Source organism: Dromiciops gliroides, chromosome 3 (assembly GCF_019393635.1).
Source record: "Dromiciops gliroides isolate mDroGli1 chromosome 3, mDroGli1.pri, whole genome shotgun sequence".
In the NCBI taxonomy this organism is placed as follows: domain Eukaryota; kingdom Metazoa; phylum Chordata; class Mammalia; order Microbiotheria; family Microbiotheriidae; genus Dromiciops; species Dromiciops gliroides.
In genome coordinates, this window is record NC_057863.1 from 323,207,951 (window position 1) to 323,227,546 (window position 19,596).

Consider the following 19,596-nt stretch of genomic DNA (forward strand, 5'->3'; position numbering starts at 1 on the left):
GACAGTGGAATCTAAAGATTTTACCTTTCCAGACCCTGAAACGTTTAGCCTTCTTGTGCCAGTCCATTCCCCTCCCCAAAGTAATGAACCCCATGTAACCCTTGGGGTTGGAGATACTTATTATGATTGTTTATTAGATACAGGAACCTCAAGATCAGTCCTAGTGAGCAAACCTGACCCTGAATGTACCACCTAAATGTGGTGGGTGTTTCAGGAAAAGCCCGATCCATTGCAAAATTAACCCCTTGCATAGTGAATCTGAGCCCATTAGCAGTAAAATAATTCATTCCTACTTATGCCTGACTCTCCTGCAAACCTATTAGGCCATGACCTCTTTTGTAAACTTAGAGCAACCATATCTTGTTCTCCAGATGGTGGCATTTCCCTGGAAGTGCCAGAGGATACTGTCCACTTACTGCCAATTTTGATCTCAGACACTCAAGAAACAGTGGAGAATACATTTGAAATCCCTTCTGATATTCCTGAGTCCCTATGGGCTTCCTCCTCTACTGATGTAGGTCTCCTTAAATGTGCTGTGCCTGTTATCATTAAGACCAAAGGTGGCCCAGCACCATCCATTCCACAATATCCCTTATCTAAAGAAGCCATTGAGGGAATTTCTCCTATAATTGAGGCTTTGACAAACCAAGGCATAATTGTCCCATGCCATCATTCCCCATGCAATAGCCCTATTTTGCCAGTTAAAAAGCCCAAGCCTGGGCCAGATGGCAAGCCTGTTTACTGTTTTGTACAAGATCTGTGAGTAATTAATTCCTATGTTATACTTAGACATCCGATATTACCAAACCCTGCTATTATTATTTCCTCAATCCCATGTGAAGTAACATACTTCACAGTGGTAGATCTCTGCTCTGCTTTCTTTTCTATACCAGTACATTGGGACTCCCAATATTTGTTTGCTTTTACCTGGAAGAATAGACAGTAGACTTGGACCAGACTCCCACAGGGGTTTGTTGACAGTCTCACACTATTCTCTCAAATTTTGCATCAGGATTTAGCCTCCGTAATTAACCTTTAAAGGTTCTACCTTAGTCCAATATGTAGATGATTTACTCCTGGCTGCACCTAATGCTGAGATTTGCCAGGAAGACAGCCGACACCTGTTATTAGAGTTGCACAAACGAGGCCATAAGGTCTCTAAGTCTAAAGTACAATGGTGTCTACCTCAGGTGGAATATTTGGGTTTTGTTTTGGCTTCTGGCACTTGATCCATCTCTCCTAAGTGTGTCCAGACTATTCAACAACTCTCTGCTCCCTCTACTAAGAAGCAGCTAAGGACCATTCTGGGAGCAGCTGGATATTGCAGACAATGGATACCCTCTTTTGGTGAAATTACTAAGCCTCTTACATCTCTAACAAGAAATTCTGTACCAGAACCTTTACAGCTGGATTCCCAGCATCTTCCTTGTTATCAGCATCTGCACTAGGACTCCCAGACTACAGTAAGTCTTTTACTCTTTTTGTACATGAACAGAAGGGAGTGGCTCCTGAGATCCTGACTCAAAAATTAGGACCTGTCCAGCACCCAAAAGCTTATTATTCCAGCCAACTTGATTCTGTAGTTGCTGGGGTGCCACCTTGCCTTAGGGCAGTGGCGGCTACAGCCCTTTTGGTAGAAAAAGCCTCTGATCTAGTCTTAGGTAACCCTCTAATCATGCAGTGCCCTCATGAAGTTGAGGCTCTCTTACTACGTCATAGGACACAGGCTTTTTCAGATCAAAGACTCACTAGATGTGTAGTAACCCTACTAGGAAATGAAAGAATCACTTCAAAGCATTACACAGTCCTTAACCCAGCAACACTGCTCCCTGACCTGCCACTCTCAGGGGAGCCATTGCATGACTGCACCTCCCTAGTTGACATAGCTGAGAAACCTCATGATTATCTTTTTGACACACCCATAGAGAACCCTGATTTTATTTTCTTTTTTCTTTTTTTTCTTTTATTTTTGTGAGGCAATTGGGGTTAAGTGACTTGCCCAGGGTCACACAGCTAGTAAATGTCAAGTGTCTGAGGCCAGATTTGAACTCAGGTCCTCCTGAATCCAAGGCCATTGCTCTATCCACCGAGCCACCTAGCTGCCCCCGATTTTATTTTCTATACTGATGGCTCCTTGTTTATGCGTGAGGGTACCTGTTATACTGGGGCTGCTGTAGTTTCTGATTATGATACTATCTGGGCAGTTTCTCTGCCTTCACATCTTAGTGCACAGGCTGCTGAACTTGTGGCTCTTATACAAGCCTGTTCTCTAGCCAGAGGAAAAAGTGCTACTCTTTACACTGATTCCAGATATGCATTTAGTGTGTGCCATGCTATAGGCATGCTTTGGATGCAAAGGGGATTTTTAACCTCTGCTGGAAAAGCTATTGCTAATGGAGAATTTATTAAAGATCTCCTATCAGCCTTAAAACTCCCATCTGCCTTAGCTATTGTTCAGTGTCCTGCTCATACTGGAAAAAGTGAAGGGGACTGGAAAAGGGAAGGAACAAGCTGATACTGCTGCTAAGCTTGCTGCTTTGGAAGCCTCTGAACATGTATTTAATCTTTCTTCTTCTGATGATGTTTCTATTTCTCTTACTTATGATAAGTCTGAAGTAGAGAAGTGGAAAAAGAAATTCAAGGCTAAAGAAGTCAGTGGGGTATGGGTGACTCTGGAGGGGAAGGCACTTCTCCCCCGGAGCTTCTATCGTCAGGTATGTCTATCTATTCACAGAAAAGGCCATTTTGGCACACAAGGAATTGTGGACTCAGTAAAAAGGGTTTGGATTGCCCCTGGAGTCACTAATGTGGCCTCTGGGGTTTGTGCCTCTTGTTCAGTTTGTCAGACTTATATTCAACATGCCTTCTGGGCTAAAGCTTATGGAGGACAGCCTCTAGTATATACACTTTTTGAGCATCTACAAATTGATTATATCACAATGCCTAAGGCAGGAAGTTACAAGTTTTGTCTTGTTATAGTTGATCAACTCACTTGGTGGGTAGAAGCTTTTCCATGTTCTTGAGCCACAGCTGCCTTTGTTGCCAAAACCCTCCTTAAAGAAATAGTCCCTTGCTTTGGCCCACCGGTCCACATTGATTCTGACAAAGGCACACATTTAACTGATTCTGTTTTATCCCAAATTTACTCTTTCTTGGGAGTCACTCTGAAATTCCATATACCCTACCACCCACAAAGCTCAGGCCAGGTGGAATGTATGAATAAAGAGCTTAAGAGCATGATTGGCAAATTGTGCACTGAAACTCATTTGAAGTGGCCTGATATTCTATCCTTGGCACTGTTCTATTTGTGCAGCAGGCCAAGAGGAGAACCACATATATCACCTTATGAGATGCTTTTTGGCCATCCCCCTATCCAAGCTAAAACTTTTTCCCCAGTATATACATCATTGGTGGGGGGAGATACCTCTGTTGCTTCCTATATACAGGAATTACAAGCCAGACTACATGAACTCCACGAGGCAGGAGCAGCAGTATAGGCTGGCCCCTTGGATTTCTCCTTACATGATTTGAAACCAGGAGACAGTGTATATCTTAAATTTTTCAGCAGACTAGTGGGACCCAGCCAGCTTAGGAAGGTCCTTTCCAAGTATTGCTAACAACTCTGACAGCCATCAACATCTGAGAGAAGGACTCATGGATACATTGCTCCTATATAAAACTGGTACCAGCCCATGTAGACCATAGAATTTCATTGTCTCTTATTCTTCCATGTGTATTTTGTTTTATTCACCTATCTCTCCAATTTTGAACCAAAGCAAGATGGTTTTGATTTCATATTATAATGTTAACTCTGGGAGTACTGTTTTCCCATATTCTAAATTGTTTGTTTTTTTAATTGATTATTTGATCAAATTCCATAAAGCATTTCCCTGGCAAATTGGTTGCCATGGCAAGTGTAAATTAATTCTAGAAGTATTATTTTTAATAAGTATAAAAAAAGGGGAACATTTGCAAAAGTTTTTTCATATTCATGGAATCAAATTTATTATTGCCATAAATAGGGACATATTGTATAATATAACAATATGTGATTTGGGGATTTTAGATATTGCAAAAAATGTTTTAGACTTTAAAAAAATTGAATTAAAAAAGTCAGTTCAAATACTACATAAGGGTTTCTTTATTATGCTATTGCAACTACATTGTGAACTCAATAGTATGGGCTTATTTTTGTAGAGCTTCTTATTCTTTTAAGATTGTGTTGTGTTTTAACTTGTATTAAATATGTTCTGATTTTTCACAAAAGTAATTGTATACTTAGTAAAAAGAGGTTATTATTGGAATTATTGCATAATTGTATATTATATTCTTAGTCAAGGTACATTCACATTTCTTGCGATCATTATTATCCTCAATTTTTAAATCCATATGAAACATGGATTATGGGAACTTATCATTTTGACATTAATTGCCTTCATTCTGAGTTATTATATGCCAGTTGGCCAAGATGTCAGCCAATCACATGAGGGATACATACAAGAGCAGGCATTGAACTGTCACATGAAGGGACACATGCTTGAAGTCCAGGTACCACACTGCTTTGGGAAAGGCTGAGAAAACGGCTATTGGCAAACATTGAAGTTGGATTTTCTTGGTTTAATTTTCCTCCACATGGCACCAGGTAGCTGGGTTATACCATCTCATTTGACACCTGACTTCAATTCCCCCTCCTATATGTCTGATGCCATGGACATCTCAATCCCATGCATCTGATTAAGCCTGACTCAGTTATTTCTCTGTTCTTTTATGGTAACCCCCATAATTATCTCAGGTGTCATGATAAATACAATGTTGGATTTGGCCTTGACATTTGCTATTAATTATATTAGATTTTAAAATTTCTTATAATGGCATGAGGATAATTAGGCAGATGATACAAAAAGTGATGAAACAAAGATGAAAAATTATTTTCTAAATTAATATCACAATTGTCTTCTCAATTTATCCTCCACAGGGGGGAGTGTAGTAATATTAAGTTTTAGAGGAGTGTAGTAATATTAAGTTTTAGAGAATGTGTCAATTTTTTGTTTTTATTATGTTTCATGTGTAACAACTAAGAGTCTGAATTTCCTTAGACAAGGTTTTTTTTTTAGAACTTTCATTGTTTGATTTGTTTATTGGCAAAGCTATTTAAAGTTGTGTTAAGCTCAATTTTGTAGGAAATTTTCCCAGCTGATTACCAGCATCTGAAACACCTGAAAGACTTCCATCCCACAACTACACCCAGGGGACATCCCAAGAATCATTTGAGAAAAGACTTCCAAAGACTTAAATGGACATTTTCCTGTTTTCCTTTTCCACATTGTATACACTGTTTATAATGTCCACTTATTAAAGGGTAGTGCCCTCTTTAGTTTTTCTGTTTGTAATGTCCACCTGCTAATAGGGGAGTGTCCCCTTTAGCCTTTGTCAATGTGTCACTCAATTTCTTTTTCTCTCTTTTCATTCCCTTTACTTTGTTAGTCATAGGCATCCATAAAATTATTGCTTCAAGTGAGGAAACAATAAAGCACAGGGGGGACTGTGAGAATTGGAATGACACCCCCTGCTGGGAGGGACATTGTGAGCTCTGGCCTGAAAAGAAACCATGTGACTTTGGCATCTGGAAGTGATGCCTGCCACCCGTGGGTCCTGTCAATCAGTGTTACCAGACAATTAGCTTGGAGTTGTGTGTGTGGACGGCCCTGTTGCCTGTTTCATAGGAGGCTTCTAGAAGAAGCCTCAGGGGAGCAAGGCATTTTTGTTTCTGGATGGCGGCTTGGTGGCAGGTAGAGGCAGGATAGGGAGAGCAGGCAAATCTCATTCTTTATCCACTTGTTTCTTTTTACTAACCCCTAATATACTTTGATAAATACTCAATGCCCAAAGATTGGTGCTATACTTTTCTAATTTAAGGTGACCACTCATTAGATTTTAGACATCCCAGCTAGAATTTTAGACCTTACACAACTAATAACTTAGCAGTAACTTCCTCTAAGTCCACCTAAGTTATTATGCTGGATAGGCTAGAGCAGATAAAAAATTAACTGACCACAATGATACCACAAAGGCTAATTAGGATAGAAAAGATGATTAAACTGTTTTTTTTTTTTAACTCTACTTCCCAGATTTCTGTACTTCTATCACACTGGTCTGAAGCATTTGCAATTCCTTTAGCTAGTCTAGATGTTTTGACAAAATGTATCACCTCTCTCATATTGTACTCATTTTTCATGAAGGATCATGGAACATTAATAATAGCTCATAATTCTAGGCCTTTACAATTTACAAAGCACTCTACTCACAAGGACACTGTATGGTAACTAAGAAAGTACCAGCCCTGGAGTCAGGAGAAACTGAGTTCAAATCAGGCCTCAGACACTTAACACTAGGTGTGTCACCCTGGGCAAGTCATTTAACCCTGATTGCCTCGCCAAAAAAACCCCCAGTATTATTACTCCCATTTTGTAGATAGGAAAACTGAGGTTAACACAGGTGAAGTGACTTTCCCACTATCACACAACAGGGAACTGAAGTCTGACTCCCAGTTTGGTACTCTTTCCCTTTTGGAGATCAGCAACTTTTAAAAAGGTATATTAGAGATCATCAAATCCAATCCCAACATATCACGGATGAAGAAAAAGAAACAGAGAGGCCAAGTGTCTTCCGCCCAAGGTTATATAACTAGTCAGTGCTTGGATAATGAATTCTACTTAACTCTTACAAAAATTCTTGATTTGTCTTCTTTGTATACTAGAGATCTTCAATGATTGGAAGAGAACAATGAATGCTCCACATTCGTACTTATTCTGATACCTCAAGGATCTGTAATTTCATAAGTGTGATACATGAGTGATCCCGCCATCAAAGCAGATCCCAACCCTTCCAGACCTTAGTAGGTAGTCTTCACACATGACTAGGGCTGAAAAAATTCATTGACTAGTGATGAAAATACTGGTAAGAGGGGGCAGCTAGGTGGCACAGTGGATAAAACACTGGCCCTGGATTCAGGAAGACCCGAGTTCAAATCCAGCCTCAGACACTTGACACTTACCAGCTGTGTGACCCTGGGCAAGTTACTTAACCCTCACTGCCCCACCAAAAAAAAAAAAATCTGCTAAGAGCTATGCTGGGACTCTGATAATAAAAACACAAGGCCTTGTTTACTTGACCCATACTCAAATCTTTCCATGAGACCTGCCAAGATTTTGTACACTGTAGCCTCAAGTAATCTGGATCACCACCACACCAGGATGAAGCATTTCACTGGATATTAGAAACTAAGATGCCCAAAGCGTTAGAGCAATTAACTGTAAAAGGAAAAGCTTAAACTGAGACCAATTCCAGACTTTCCCACCACTAAGATCTTACATTTTCCATGCTTCCTGAATGGTGCGCCTTCTTTCAACCATTTGTTTCCGCAACTTTACCATCTCCTTTTGAATTTCTTCTTCCTCTTTCTTGACCTTCAGAGCCTTTCTTTTCTTCTCTTCTTGTACTAGATACTGAGCTTCCAAGAAGGCGGATTTTTTTAGGGCTTTCGCCGCCCTCTGACGCTCTAATTCCTTCTGTCGTCTTAAGCGGTTTTCCTTTACCTGGAAGGGAAGAATGTAACGGGAGTGGAAGCATTTGGTGAGGCATATTTTAGGGTCATTTTAGACAAGTGGAAGTGAACAGGGACAACCCTTCATTTACCCTTTGAAAGACAGGTACGAAACAAACAAACAAAAAAAACAAAGGGCAGCTAGGTGGCGCAGTGGATAAAGCACTGGCCTTGGATTCAGGAGGACCTGAGTTCAAATCCAGCCTCAGACACTTGACACTTAACTAGCTGTGTGACCCTGGGCAAGTCACTTAACCCTCATTACCCTGCAAAAACAAAACAAAACAAAACAAAAAAAAAGAAAGACAGGTACGACAGAGTAGGGATTATGACATGTAAATGGAAAAAATGTGGGACTAATAAACAACGTATTGAATTCGATAAATTCTGGCTTAAGATGCCACTGGAAAAGTTAACAGTGGTATTCTAGAGAGAGAACACTTGGAGAATGGAAGAAGGATTTTGTTTATTAGGGTCTGAGGCAGCTTCATCTGAAATCTCATAACTTCTGAATTAGTCCAATACTCTTTCCACTTGAGACATCAGGGAGTTTTATAGAGGGACCTCAAAATATTTGGGGGAGAGAGAGAGAAGCATTTGGAATTCATATTTTTGATATTTTCATTAGATATATAGATCCTTTCCAAATATTTTGAGGAATGCCTCTCTCTCTCTCTCTCTCTCTCTCTCTCTCTCTCTCTCTCTCTCTCTCTCTCCCCCTACCTTCTTCCTTGACAAGCATTTATAACAAGATTCCAGTTCGTAGCTATATTACATTATAAAAGATATGCGTTCGTTAGTTTAAATTGTGTTCTATGTTCTCTTTACAATTCTAAGTAGTTATATTATACATGCTGTCATTTTGTGAAGATGCCTCTGAATCTGGGTGTTACTAAGAAGCCAAAGGCATGAAATTCATATTTCCAGCACATTTTATTTCATTATTCACAGGCTCTAATAACAGTAACGAAATAACTGGCCCTTAGTTCAAACATATGATTAGTGCTAACTGATAAAAGTATAAACCTATTCCCTCTTAATGCATTTCCTCTACTTTCTGGGTCTATCTCTTCCTTTCCAAGATTATGAAGAAGAAAAATAAGATTCCCATCCCACTTCTGCTGCATCATTTCCCTTTTGGCAGAAGCAACAGTCTTAAACCTCCAAGGCTCAGTAAAAGCAATAGAAGATCTGTGGACTGTGTTTAATTAAGTCCTGTTCCCAGAAATGAAATGGGAGAGTTTGTTAATAATCTTTAGCTGCTCTTATCAAACTTTCAGAAGCTCTGAAGGGAATTGCTGCTGCTTCTGCTGCTGTTAGTTACAAGAAGACACAATGGAAATCATGCTATGGGCAGCAATACTTTGAAGGTTCGTCCAGCTGGGCAATTCATGCTTGCACAATTCTCTCTCCCTGGCATCCCCTCTTTCATTTTCACAGTAAAATATTTGAGGGGGAAAGAGGGAATTTTAATTCATCACCCAAAATATGCATTTTTGGTATCCCCGACACTTAGCACAGTGCCTGGCACATAGTAGGCACTTAATAAAGGTTTAATGACTGACATATTAAGTACCCTTTGCATGTAAGGCACAATGCTCACTAAGGACTCTTGGGAACACAAAGAAAAATAATAATTTTAAGACATGTTACTGTCAGGTGGTTTATGATTTAGAAAGGCCAATAAGACAAAGATAAAAACTATAATATAGTACAATATCTAATATGAATCTCAAACTCAACATGTCCAAAATGACATTTATTATAATAATGACAATAGCTAACATTATAAAGTGTTTTGAAGTTTGCAAAGTACTTTACAGGTTTTTTTATTTGATCCCCCTAACAACTGTGAGGAAGGTGCTGTTATTATTATTATTATTATTAATTTCCCTTCTGTAGAAGAGGAAAACAGAAGCTTAGAGGCTAAGTGATTTGTCCAGTGTCACACAGCTAGTAAATATCTGAGGGAGTATTTGAATTCTGACTTCCCTCCTAAATCCACCTGTCTTCTAAACTTTCCTCATGCTATTGAGTGCATTGTTGTCATTTAGTTCACAACCTTCATTATCCTTGATTCTTCCTTCTTCTTTCCCATTCCTATAACCAATCAGTTGCCAATCCTTGTTGATTCCAACTAAATGACTTTTTTTTTTTGCTTCTGTACTTTTCTTTCCACTCATATAACTCCTAACTATTGCATTTTTCCTTCTATTTTCTAGGCCTATCACTTCTTTCCAAAGATTTTGAAGAAGAAAAATAAGATTAAGTTCAGGACTTCATCATCTCTCACCTGGACTACAATCAACTCCTTTTTTTTTTTTTTTGGCATTTTGATAGTATTTTACTTTTTCCAATTTACATGTAAAGACAATTTTCAGCAATCATTTTTGAGAGATTTTGAATTCCAAATTTTTCTCCCTCTTTCCCTCCTTCTCCAAGATGGCAATCTTTTATAGTTTATACATGTGCAATAATGTAAAACATATTTCCACATTAGTCATGTTGTAAAAGAAGAAACAGGAAAAAAAGGGAAAAGAACATGAAAAAAGTGAGAATAGTATGCTTTGATCTGCATTCAGACTCCATCAGTTCTTTCTTTGGATGTGATAGCATTTTCCATCATGAATATTTTGGAATTGTCTTGGATTTTTGTATAGATGAGAATAGCTATGCCATTCCCAGTTGATCATCATACAATATTGTTGTTACTGTATAGAATGTTTTCTTGGTTCTACTCACTTCACTTTTCATCAGGTCATGTAAGTCTTCCCAGGTTTTTCTGAGAGCATCCTGCTTATCATTTCTTATAGCACAATAGTATTGCATTACATTCATATGCCATAACTTGTTCATCCATTCCCCAATTTATGGGCATCCTCTCAATTGCTACAATCAATTTCTAATCGGTCCTCCTGTTTGTGGTTTCTCCTCTCCACTCCATCTTCCACGGATGCCAAAATAATTTCAATAGTGCTCAAGCCTGACCATGTTCCTCTCTTACTCAAGAACCTTGTCTCTTGCCTCTGTGATAAAAACCAAACTTCTCAGCTTTGCTTTGAACATCATTTTTAAGTCCTTCATAACGTGGCTTCAGTCTACATTTCCACGCTTATTACACATCAGGCCTTCACACATTCTATGCTCCAGCCAAATTGCCTATTTGCAATTCTCCAAATTTGGTCCTCTTACCCCTGACCATTTGTACACATTGTCTCCCATGTCTACAATGCACCCCCCTTTCATCTCTTAGAGCCCCTAGCTTCTTTCAAGGTTCAGCCCATGTGCCATGTTGTAAGGAAAGACTTTTCTGATCTCATTTGCTAGTGCTTGCTCCCTCTTCAAATGATCAGGTACAGACTTTGGTTTACATGTGGCAAGCCCCAGTGCAATGCAAATTTGGAGCTAGAGATTGTTTTTGTCTTCTTTTTAGCCCTAGCATCTAGTAGGTGCCTAATAAATGCTAATAATAAATAATAAATGCTTTTTACATTGAACTGAAACACAGGACAAAAGGCAACAATATATAACTTTCCTAAGAGTGGTATGCTGCAAGTGTTATTGTCCTTCAGAAGAATAAAAGACCAGGGTGATTATGGATATCTTTCTAGTCCAATGGAATGAATACTGAACTTGGAGTCAGGAGACCTGGTTTTGGAATTCTGTCTCTGTTGCTCGATCAGTACCTGGAGAAATCACTTAACCCCTTTCAGTCTCTATTTCTCCACCTATAAAATAGGGGAATAATAGCACCTGCCTCCCAGGGTCACTGTGTGGTTCAAATGAGAGAACATATGTAATAGTGCTTTGTAAACCTTAAAGTGCTAAATCAATGTTAGCTGTGGTTATTATTGTTGTTATTAATTCCCTTTCTGATTCCTTGTTTCTCTCATCTATAAAATGAAGGCATGGAGCTAGATGATCTTTATGGTCCCTTCCAATTCTAAGAGCTTACCAATCTATAAGAATTGACCCTAGCTGAACCCATAGAAGCATGGGAATGAACTGGCAGTCATGAAGGATGTGAAGATCAGATAAATGACTGATGTAAAGTACTTTGGAAATCTTAAAGTTGTATATAAGCCAACTGTTATTAACTATATGAAAGCTAGCTATTATAGCAACAACAATACTAACAAATAACAGCTAACATTTACGTAGTGCTTTAAGGTTTGCAAAGTGATTTATCTTACTATCCTTTTATGATTATGGAAGTACTTAGTGTATAGCTCCCTCCAGGTACAAAGAAAGACAAAACAGACTTCCTTTAGACAAAACTGCAAAGTCCTCAGTTTCTTCTGACACCTAGCCCATTTCATGCTTTGTTACCCACAACAAAAGTAGGAGGGGTCTGATATTATCTACTAATTGACTCAAATGCATTCTTCCCACAGAATCACAGAATCTCAATGTCCTTAAGCAGAAGTGTTAAACCCACCTCCAGCAGCTCAACCAGATTAAAATGTAAATGGAGAAACAAAAGATATAAAAATACAATATACTATACCATATTAATTTGTGGTTTTCTAATCTGTTTCTATTCAGTTTTGGCACTACTGTTGTAAAGGACCTGAGAGGTCATCTCATCCAAACTCTAATACATACCAATTTATTAACTGCCAGGTTTTGGCACTCTTAAGCCTTTGGACACTAACTGTAGAATGAGAAATTATTTTTAGCTAAAGAAAATTCAGGCAACAGATAACAGGTAAGTAATTGGGGTGGGGTGGGTGGGATTAGTGGGCTAACTTAATCCTTGCAAGGACAATACTAAAGCTGGTCTGAATTCAGGTAAACCTACTTTAGTCATTTTAAATTGCCTTGGTAGTAGAGGGGAGGAGAAGAGAAGAGAGATGCCTTATCATTCCAGACATGGAAGACCACGTGAGCAAAGTACTTGTGATAACTGCTGTTTGAGGAGAGGAGGTCTTGGGTTCATTTTCATTGACCATGACTGAATACGCTTAGAGTGTAATGTGAACTTCCTACCTTTTCAAATAAGAATCACACAACTATTAAATTGAGTAGACTTAGAAAAGACTCATAAGAGTCTTTGTGGTTTTCTGGGATAACCATCATAACCCAAAGATCACTTGAAATAAAAGCCTAGAATGTATATTTATAATAAGAAATACCACACATCCAAGTTAATTCTAACCGCCTAAATGAATCCGTCTATCCAGTCTGTTTTCCCACCTCTCAGAGAAATCAGGATCATTTGTTCTTTCTTTCTGTTATTCTTATACTGTTGGGGTTGAACTACTCCCTGCCTTCAGCCCATCCTTCTCCTTAGTTCTTAATTTGGCTTTCATTCTAACACAATCACAGATGGTTCCCTTATTCATAACAAAGTCTAAATCTTTATTGAAGCTTATTAAATGTGTTACACAAAGAACATTTCCTGTTATCCATTTCAATTTTGTTGTTTTTTTCCCTCCCACCTGCTTATGTCTCATCTCCATGGTAAGACGGGGATCCTTCTGCTTTTTCTTTTCTTGGTTTTCTTTCATTCCAAGATCTTCCAATATCCCAGAATTCACTATATCTTTATGGAGAAGATGGTCTAAAAACTGTTTAACGGTGGAACTTTCCTCTTCCTCTTCCAAATGACCACACAAATCTGAAAGAAACACAGAGATGTGATAATTCTGACATTCTTTACTCCCAGCTCAACTCACTGGATAGCTCCAGTTCCTCCCAGCATCCTTGATCATCTCAGCATGCCTCTGCCCTGAGGCCTGTTCTCCTGATGAGTGAATCCTGGCCAAGAGCATCACTTCTCAAGGGGCCCCAGACAAGCTCACTTCACAGATGGTTCAACTCACTTTCCAGGTTACACCACCTCCTCACCAACAGCCTTGCCTCACAAAGACACTTTCCTCCTTCCTCCTTCATCACTTTCCAGTTTTCCTCTATGCTTTGCTTCTCCTATTAGAATGTAGGCTCTTTTTTTTTTTTTTAGAATGTAGGCTCTTTAAGAATAGGGACCGGGGGCAGCTAGGTGGCGCAGTGGATAAAACACCGGCCCTGGATTCAGGAGTTCCTGAGTTCAAATCCGACCTCAGACACTTGACACTTACTAGCTGTGTGACCCTGGGCAAGTCATTTAACCCCCATTGCCCTGCAAAAAAAAAAAAAAAAAGAATAGGGACCACCTTGGGTTTTTTTTTTTTGTCAATACAAGATCTTCAACCCTAGCACTTAAGTGTAGTGCCTGGCCATAATAAGCACTGACCAAATCCTTTATTTATCTACATATACAAATATAGTTCCTAGTAAAAAAATAAATGCATACCTGTAAGTTTTTAGTACAGTTCATGTTTTGTTACCTACAACTACAATGAAATAGATTAATCTTTATTCATGAGAAATTGCACTTACTAATGGCAACAAGTTGTTCTAATCTTTCTTGAAATCTCCATTCCTTTTAACCCTGGGGACCATCATTTTTTTTCTAATATTGGCTTCTAGTTTTGCATCTGGACTCTTGGTTTGTTTGTTGCCTCCCTGAGTGTGAGAGATCATAGTAGTAGACTTAGTGTCTGCTACAGTCCCCTATGGGTAACAAGAACCGGGACTTTTGTTTGTTTTGGTGTGATTTTCTTTTGTCCGGGGTGACCTTTGGCAGGTGGTGGAGGGGGTACATCATATGGCATAGTCCTATACACCCTGAAAGTTCCAACTATCTTTGAGTGGTTCTGGAGTCTATAAATCAAAGCAGATTCCAAAGAGAATTTCTAAAGTGGTTTAGAGTCTCTGTCCCCTGCGGGCTTACTTGGAGTAGAAGCCATCTCATGAATGAAGCAGGTAACCTGACAAGCACATCCTTATGGGCAAACCAAAGGAATGCAGGCTGGATGACAGTGTAGTCATCAGATGGCTTCAGAGTTAGTTCATTGGACTACCATGCCCAAGAAACCGGTGATTAAGTAATGGATCAATGTTAAGCTTGAAAGGAAGTTTGGAGTCATTTAAATTTTTTTTTTTTTGGCAGGACAATGGGGGTTAAGTGACTTGCCCAGGGTTACACAGCTAGTACAGGTCAAGTGTCTGAGACCAAATTTGAACTCAGGCCCTCCTGAATCCAGGGCTGGTGCTTTATCCACTGCGCCACCTGGCTGCCCCCATTTAAAATATTTTAAATAGTGATATCTTTGAAGGAAAAAAGGCATCCTTCTTAAATTTTCAGTTGGTAGCTGAAGGGATAGCTAATATACATCTGATGACAGAATTATGATTTTAAAAGATATCTCCAAGTTAGAATAAGAGGATGGAATTAACAGAAAAATTTGGCAGAGGCCTAAATGTAACTCTCATACTTATGTTCAAGAATCAGTCACACAAGAAGAGGAGGAAAACCATCCTGACAACAGTTTCTTCTAAAAAGACCCAAGATCTTTGCTCAGGAGCTTAATCTAATAATATGACTCAGCTGTGTATATATAGATATAGAGATACATTTGTGCATATGTCTCTCTCAATCTTGAGCTGCACATTAAGAGAAGCATGGCACTGAAATCAAGGGAACTCCTGGTCTCACTGTACTCTCTGAACTACACCTGGAGTGCCGCTTCCAACACAAGATGCCATGGTTTAAGATGAACTACAAACTGGAAGGTACTGAGAAGAAGGAGATCACAATGTGTTCAGAAACCAAGAACAAGTGGGAACACTTAGCCTGGAGAAGAGAAGATTTAGGAGGTATTTGGTGAGTGCTTTTAAATGCCTGAATGGCTATGATGGGAAAGATATTCTGATTTGCTTTAGAGGTTTGAACTAGAAACGAATGGGTAGAACTTATAAGAAGGCAGCTTTTGGGTCAATATGCATTTGGGTGGAACTTTTTGCCTTTTACAGATATTTAACAATGGAACCAGTTGCTCTGTTGTTTTTTTTGTTTTGTTTTGTTTTTTTTAGTGAGGCAACTGGGGTTAAGTGACTTGCCCAGGGTCACACAGCTAGTAAGTGTTAAGTGTCTGAGGCCAGATTTGAACTCAGGTACTCCTGGTCCAGGGCCAGTGCTCTATCCACTGCACCATCTAGCTGCCCCACCAGTTGCTCTGAAAAGCAATGAGTTTTGTCATCACTGGATTTATTCAATCAGTACCTGGAAGATTACTCGTTAGGGATATTATATTGTAAAAAGTACTCCCAAATAAGAAAAAAAGTTTGGTCCAGATGAACTCTAAGGTTCTCTGGCCCCTATAAAGTCTAGGCCTTAGACCTGCATCTCATAGGATTGTGGGTCAGGGGGTTCTTTTAAACTCTGTAGTGCAGTACTATACCACAGGGAATGCCCAGCAGTGGTCATCATCATCACTCGCTGAAAGGAAAAAAAAAAAGATCTTTGAGGGAGATACTCAATAGTCAGTCTAATCCTTTAACTTGTTTTTTATGATACCTAGCATGGCACTAAAACCAGCAATTAAATGCTGTTTGGTAATGATTCATTTGACATGCTCAGCATCACTCTCTTCTTATGGAAAAGAGGGAAAAAGACTTTCCTTTAAGAATTATTGGGGGGGGGGGTGGCAGCTGGGTGGATCAGTGGATAAAGCATTGGCCCTGAATTCAGGAGGACCTGAGTTCAAATCTGATCTCAAACACTTGACACTAGCTGTGTGACCCTGGGCAAGTTACTTAACCCTCACTGCCCTGCATTTTTTAAAAAAAAGGAATTATTATAAGCAATGATTAATAAAACATGAGAAGATAGTTTACAGAATAACTTTAATTATTATGACTAAAAGGAGATTTTTTTAACAATATAATTTTAATTATAGTTGGAACTGAAAAAATATGATCTTTTGTCTCACAAAGAACATTAATGTGTTCAGTTCATAGCACAAGGAATTTAAATAGAACCAGGATAAATATGACTGTTAAAACTAGAAAGAAAACTAAGTAGGATGGCAAATTGTACTTCAAAAAAATCTCAAATAATTCAGAGATTATTCAGAGAACTCATTTTAGAGCTTAAAGCTTAGGACTTTGCAGGTGTGTTCTCACCATCAAATTTTTCATACTTCATAAGATCAGCAGCACCATTCTCTCCTGGTGAAGAAGTAACATCGGGCACAGCATCCCCATCATCTTCCTTATCACTTGTTAATTCCATTTTAAGTTTTGAGTTCATCCAGTCATTAAGCAGTTTCTGGGCTAATAAGAAAACAAAAAATACTTTCTTGTTAGTATTAGAAGTTATGTTAGAGAAGGATAGCAAACCATTTACATTAAAAAAAAATTTTTTTTGGCTTATTTGGACTTAACATCAACAAACTTGAGCATTTCTAGATCAAACAGAAGAGAAAAAGGATTGAAGACCTGAATTCAAATCTGATCTCAGTTACTTCCTGGGCAAGTCACTTAACCTCTGCTTCAGTTCCCTCATCTATAAAATAGAGATCACAATAGTGTCTGTAAATGGGGATAATAATAGCCATTACATCCCAGGGTCTTTGTGAGGATCAAATATAATACTAATTGTAAACCATCTAGTCCAACACCCGTCACCTACGAAGCACTATATAAATGTTAGCTATTATTATTATTATATGAAACAACAAAACTTTTATGTACAGTATACATTTTTAAAAATGTATCCAATAATTTCAAAATGGTAATTGAAACTTTAGTTTCAAGATTGTCCTGCTTGTCCATGTCTCCTGAACCTACTGTGCTGTGTATTTAAAAAAAAAAATCTTTCAATGACCCTTTTTTTTTCTTTTGGTATTACTTCTGTTGCCCTTTTCACTCCCATATTCCTCTCTCAATTTAAGAAGGAAGGAAAAAAAACCCCTCTTTCAACAAATAAGCATAGTCAAGGAAAACAAATCCACTCATTGGCTATATCTGAAAATATATGTCTCAATTTGCTCCTTGGGCTCTTCACCTCTCTGTCAGGCCTGAGTAGCTTATGCCTCTGTAGTTATTATCCGTTATTGCATTGATTAGAGTTCTTAAGTCTTTCAAATTTGTTTTTCTTCATAATGTTGCTATTGCATACATTGCTCTCTTGGTTCTGCTCACTTCATTCTTCATCAATTCATACAAGTCTTTCCAGGCTTTTCTGAATATGTCCCTTTTGCCATTTCTTACAATACAATAATATTCCATTCAATTCATATACTATATGTCTCAAAAGAAATGCAAGATGTGCAAATTTAGAGAATACATCCCAAATGTTCACATGGACTATTTGTGCCTGACCTGTGGTAGAACTTGGTTCCAAGCCACAGTAGGACACACTGTAACTTGACTATAACATAGTGATGTCATTTTGGCCCTCTTCAAGAATAAAGCGCAACAACCAACCATTTCCCAATCGATGGGCACCCTTTAGTTTCCAATTTTTTGCTATGACAAAAAGTGCTGCTATCAATATTTCTATACAGATGGGTCCTTTTCTTCTTTAATTTCTTTGGGATATAGCTCTATATCAATTTCCATTTATATTATGTTTTTAGTCATCTAAATACCTCCCTAAATTTTTAACTATAATTTTTCAGATGTGGGTATCAATTTTTTATTACCATTAACTATATACGTGTGCATGTATCCACATATATAGTTGATGGTAGGTAATAAAAAACTGAAATTATTTTCCATATATACACATACAAATATATATATCTATCATATACCTACTGTGAAAAAAATGCTACGATAGACAATGAAGATATAAACAGGCATGAGAAACAGTCCATCCCAAAGGGCTTCTAATGAAATTGAGGATACAGGATAGGAGAGTCAGCATAGTTGTGCTGGGGGAACAGCAACTATAATTACACCACTTAGAATCTCATTGGACTTAGAATCAGGAAACTTGTGTTCAAATCCTGGTCATGTCACTGACTTTATTACTGTAGGTGAGTCACCTAACTTCCCCTGAATGAGAAGAATTTTTAAAAGGGGAGAAGGCTTGTTAAATATTTGTTGGTTTTGCCACAAATATCTATCTCATAGGGTCATAAACCTTGTGCACCTAAGATCTACAAATAATTATTGAAGCTACCTCCATCACAAGGTTTGTAACCACAAAGTACTATATAAATATAGACTAATTTTTTTGTGTGTGTGTGGGGGCAATGGGGGTTAAGTGACTTGCCCAGGGTCACACAGCTAGTAAGTGTCAAGTGTCTGAGGCCGGATTTGAACTCAGGTACTCCTGAATCCAGGGCCAGTGCTTCATCCACTGCACCACCTTGCCGCCCCCCCAATATAGACTATTATTAAGAAGGTTATATTGATATTTTAATGTTATCTGTGAGACCACTGAAGTGTGTGCTCCTTCAATTCATCTATGTGCTCCTATAAATCCACCACAGGGAGTCAATCCAATGTGCTGGGGGGTCTTCCTCTAGATCTCTTGGCATTGTAGGAATAACAATAAAACATGGAGGCTCTCCACGAGTTCTCTCCCACTCTTATTACATGACTGGCCTACCTCCTGGGGGGGCGGCAAGGTGGCGCAGTGGATGAAGCACTGGCCCTGGATTCAGGAGTACCTGAGTTCAAATCCGGCCTCAGACACTTGACACTTACTAGCTGTGTGACCCTGGGCAAGTCACTTAACCCCCATTGCCTCTCTTTGGAGAGAAGAGGGGTCACAGCAGAGCAGATGGTAAGACATCCAAACTAGGTATGCCCTGGTTTCCTAGTGGAGGGCTGCCTGGAATGTGAAATATCCCTTATCTCTTTCTCATCTCCCCTCTCTCTTTATCTACTGCTTCTTCCTTTGTTGCCTATAACCATACCCCAGACTTTCCTCATCTTTAAAAAACCTTCACTTGAACCTCAAGCTATTGTCCTCTCTCCTTTTCATTGCCAAATTCCTGGGAGAAGCTATCTACACTTGTTGCCTATACTTCCTCACCTCCCTTCCCTTCTCCCACTCAAGCCCTTGCTTTTGATGCCACTCTTCTACTAAAAACAATTGCTGTCCAAGGTTAGCAGTGCCCTCTCAGATCCAGTATCCTTTTTCATAGATCTCC

The 19,596-nt window shown here is 38.8% G+C and overlaps 1 protein-coding gene across 1 annotated transcript in view; it reads right to left on the minus strand.

Moving 5' to 3' along the window:
- CCDC191 (coiled-coil domain containing 191) overlaps window positions 1–19,596 on the minus strand; it is a 121,637-nt gene that overhangs the window by 83,700 nt on the left and 18,341 nt on the right. The window contains exons 4-6 of the mRNA XM_043992872.1: window positions 16,613–16,762; window positions 13,045–13,223; window positions 7,372–7,595 (exon numbers count right to left, since the gene is read on the minus strand). Coding sequence (XP_043848807.1) covers window positions 7,372–7,595; window positions 13,045–13,223; window positions 16,613–16,762 — 553 coding nt within the window. The remainder of the gene's footprint in view (window positions 1–7,371; window positions 7,596–13,044; window positions 13,224–16,612; window positions 16,763–19,596) is intronic.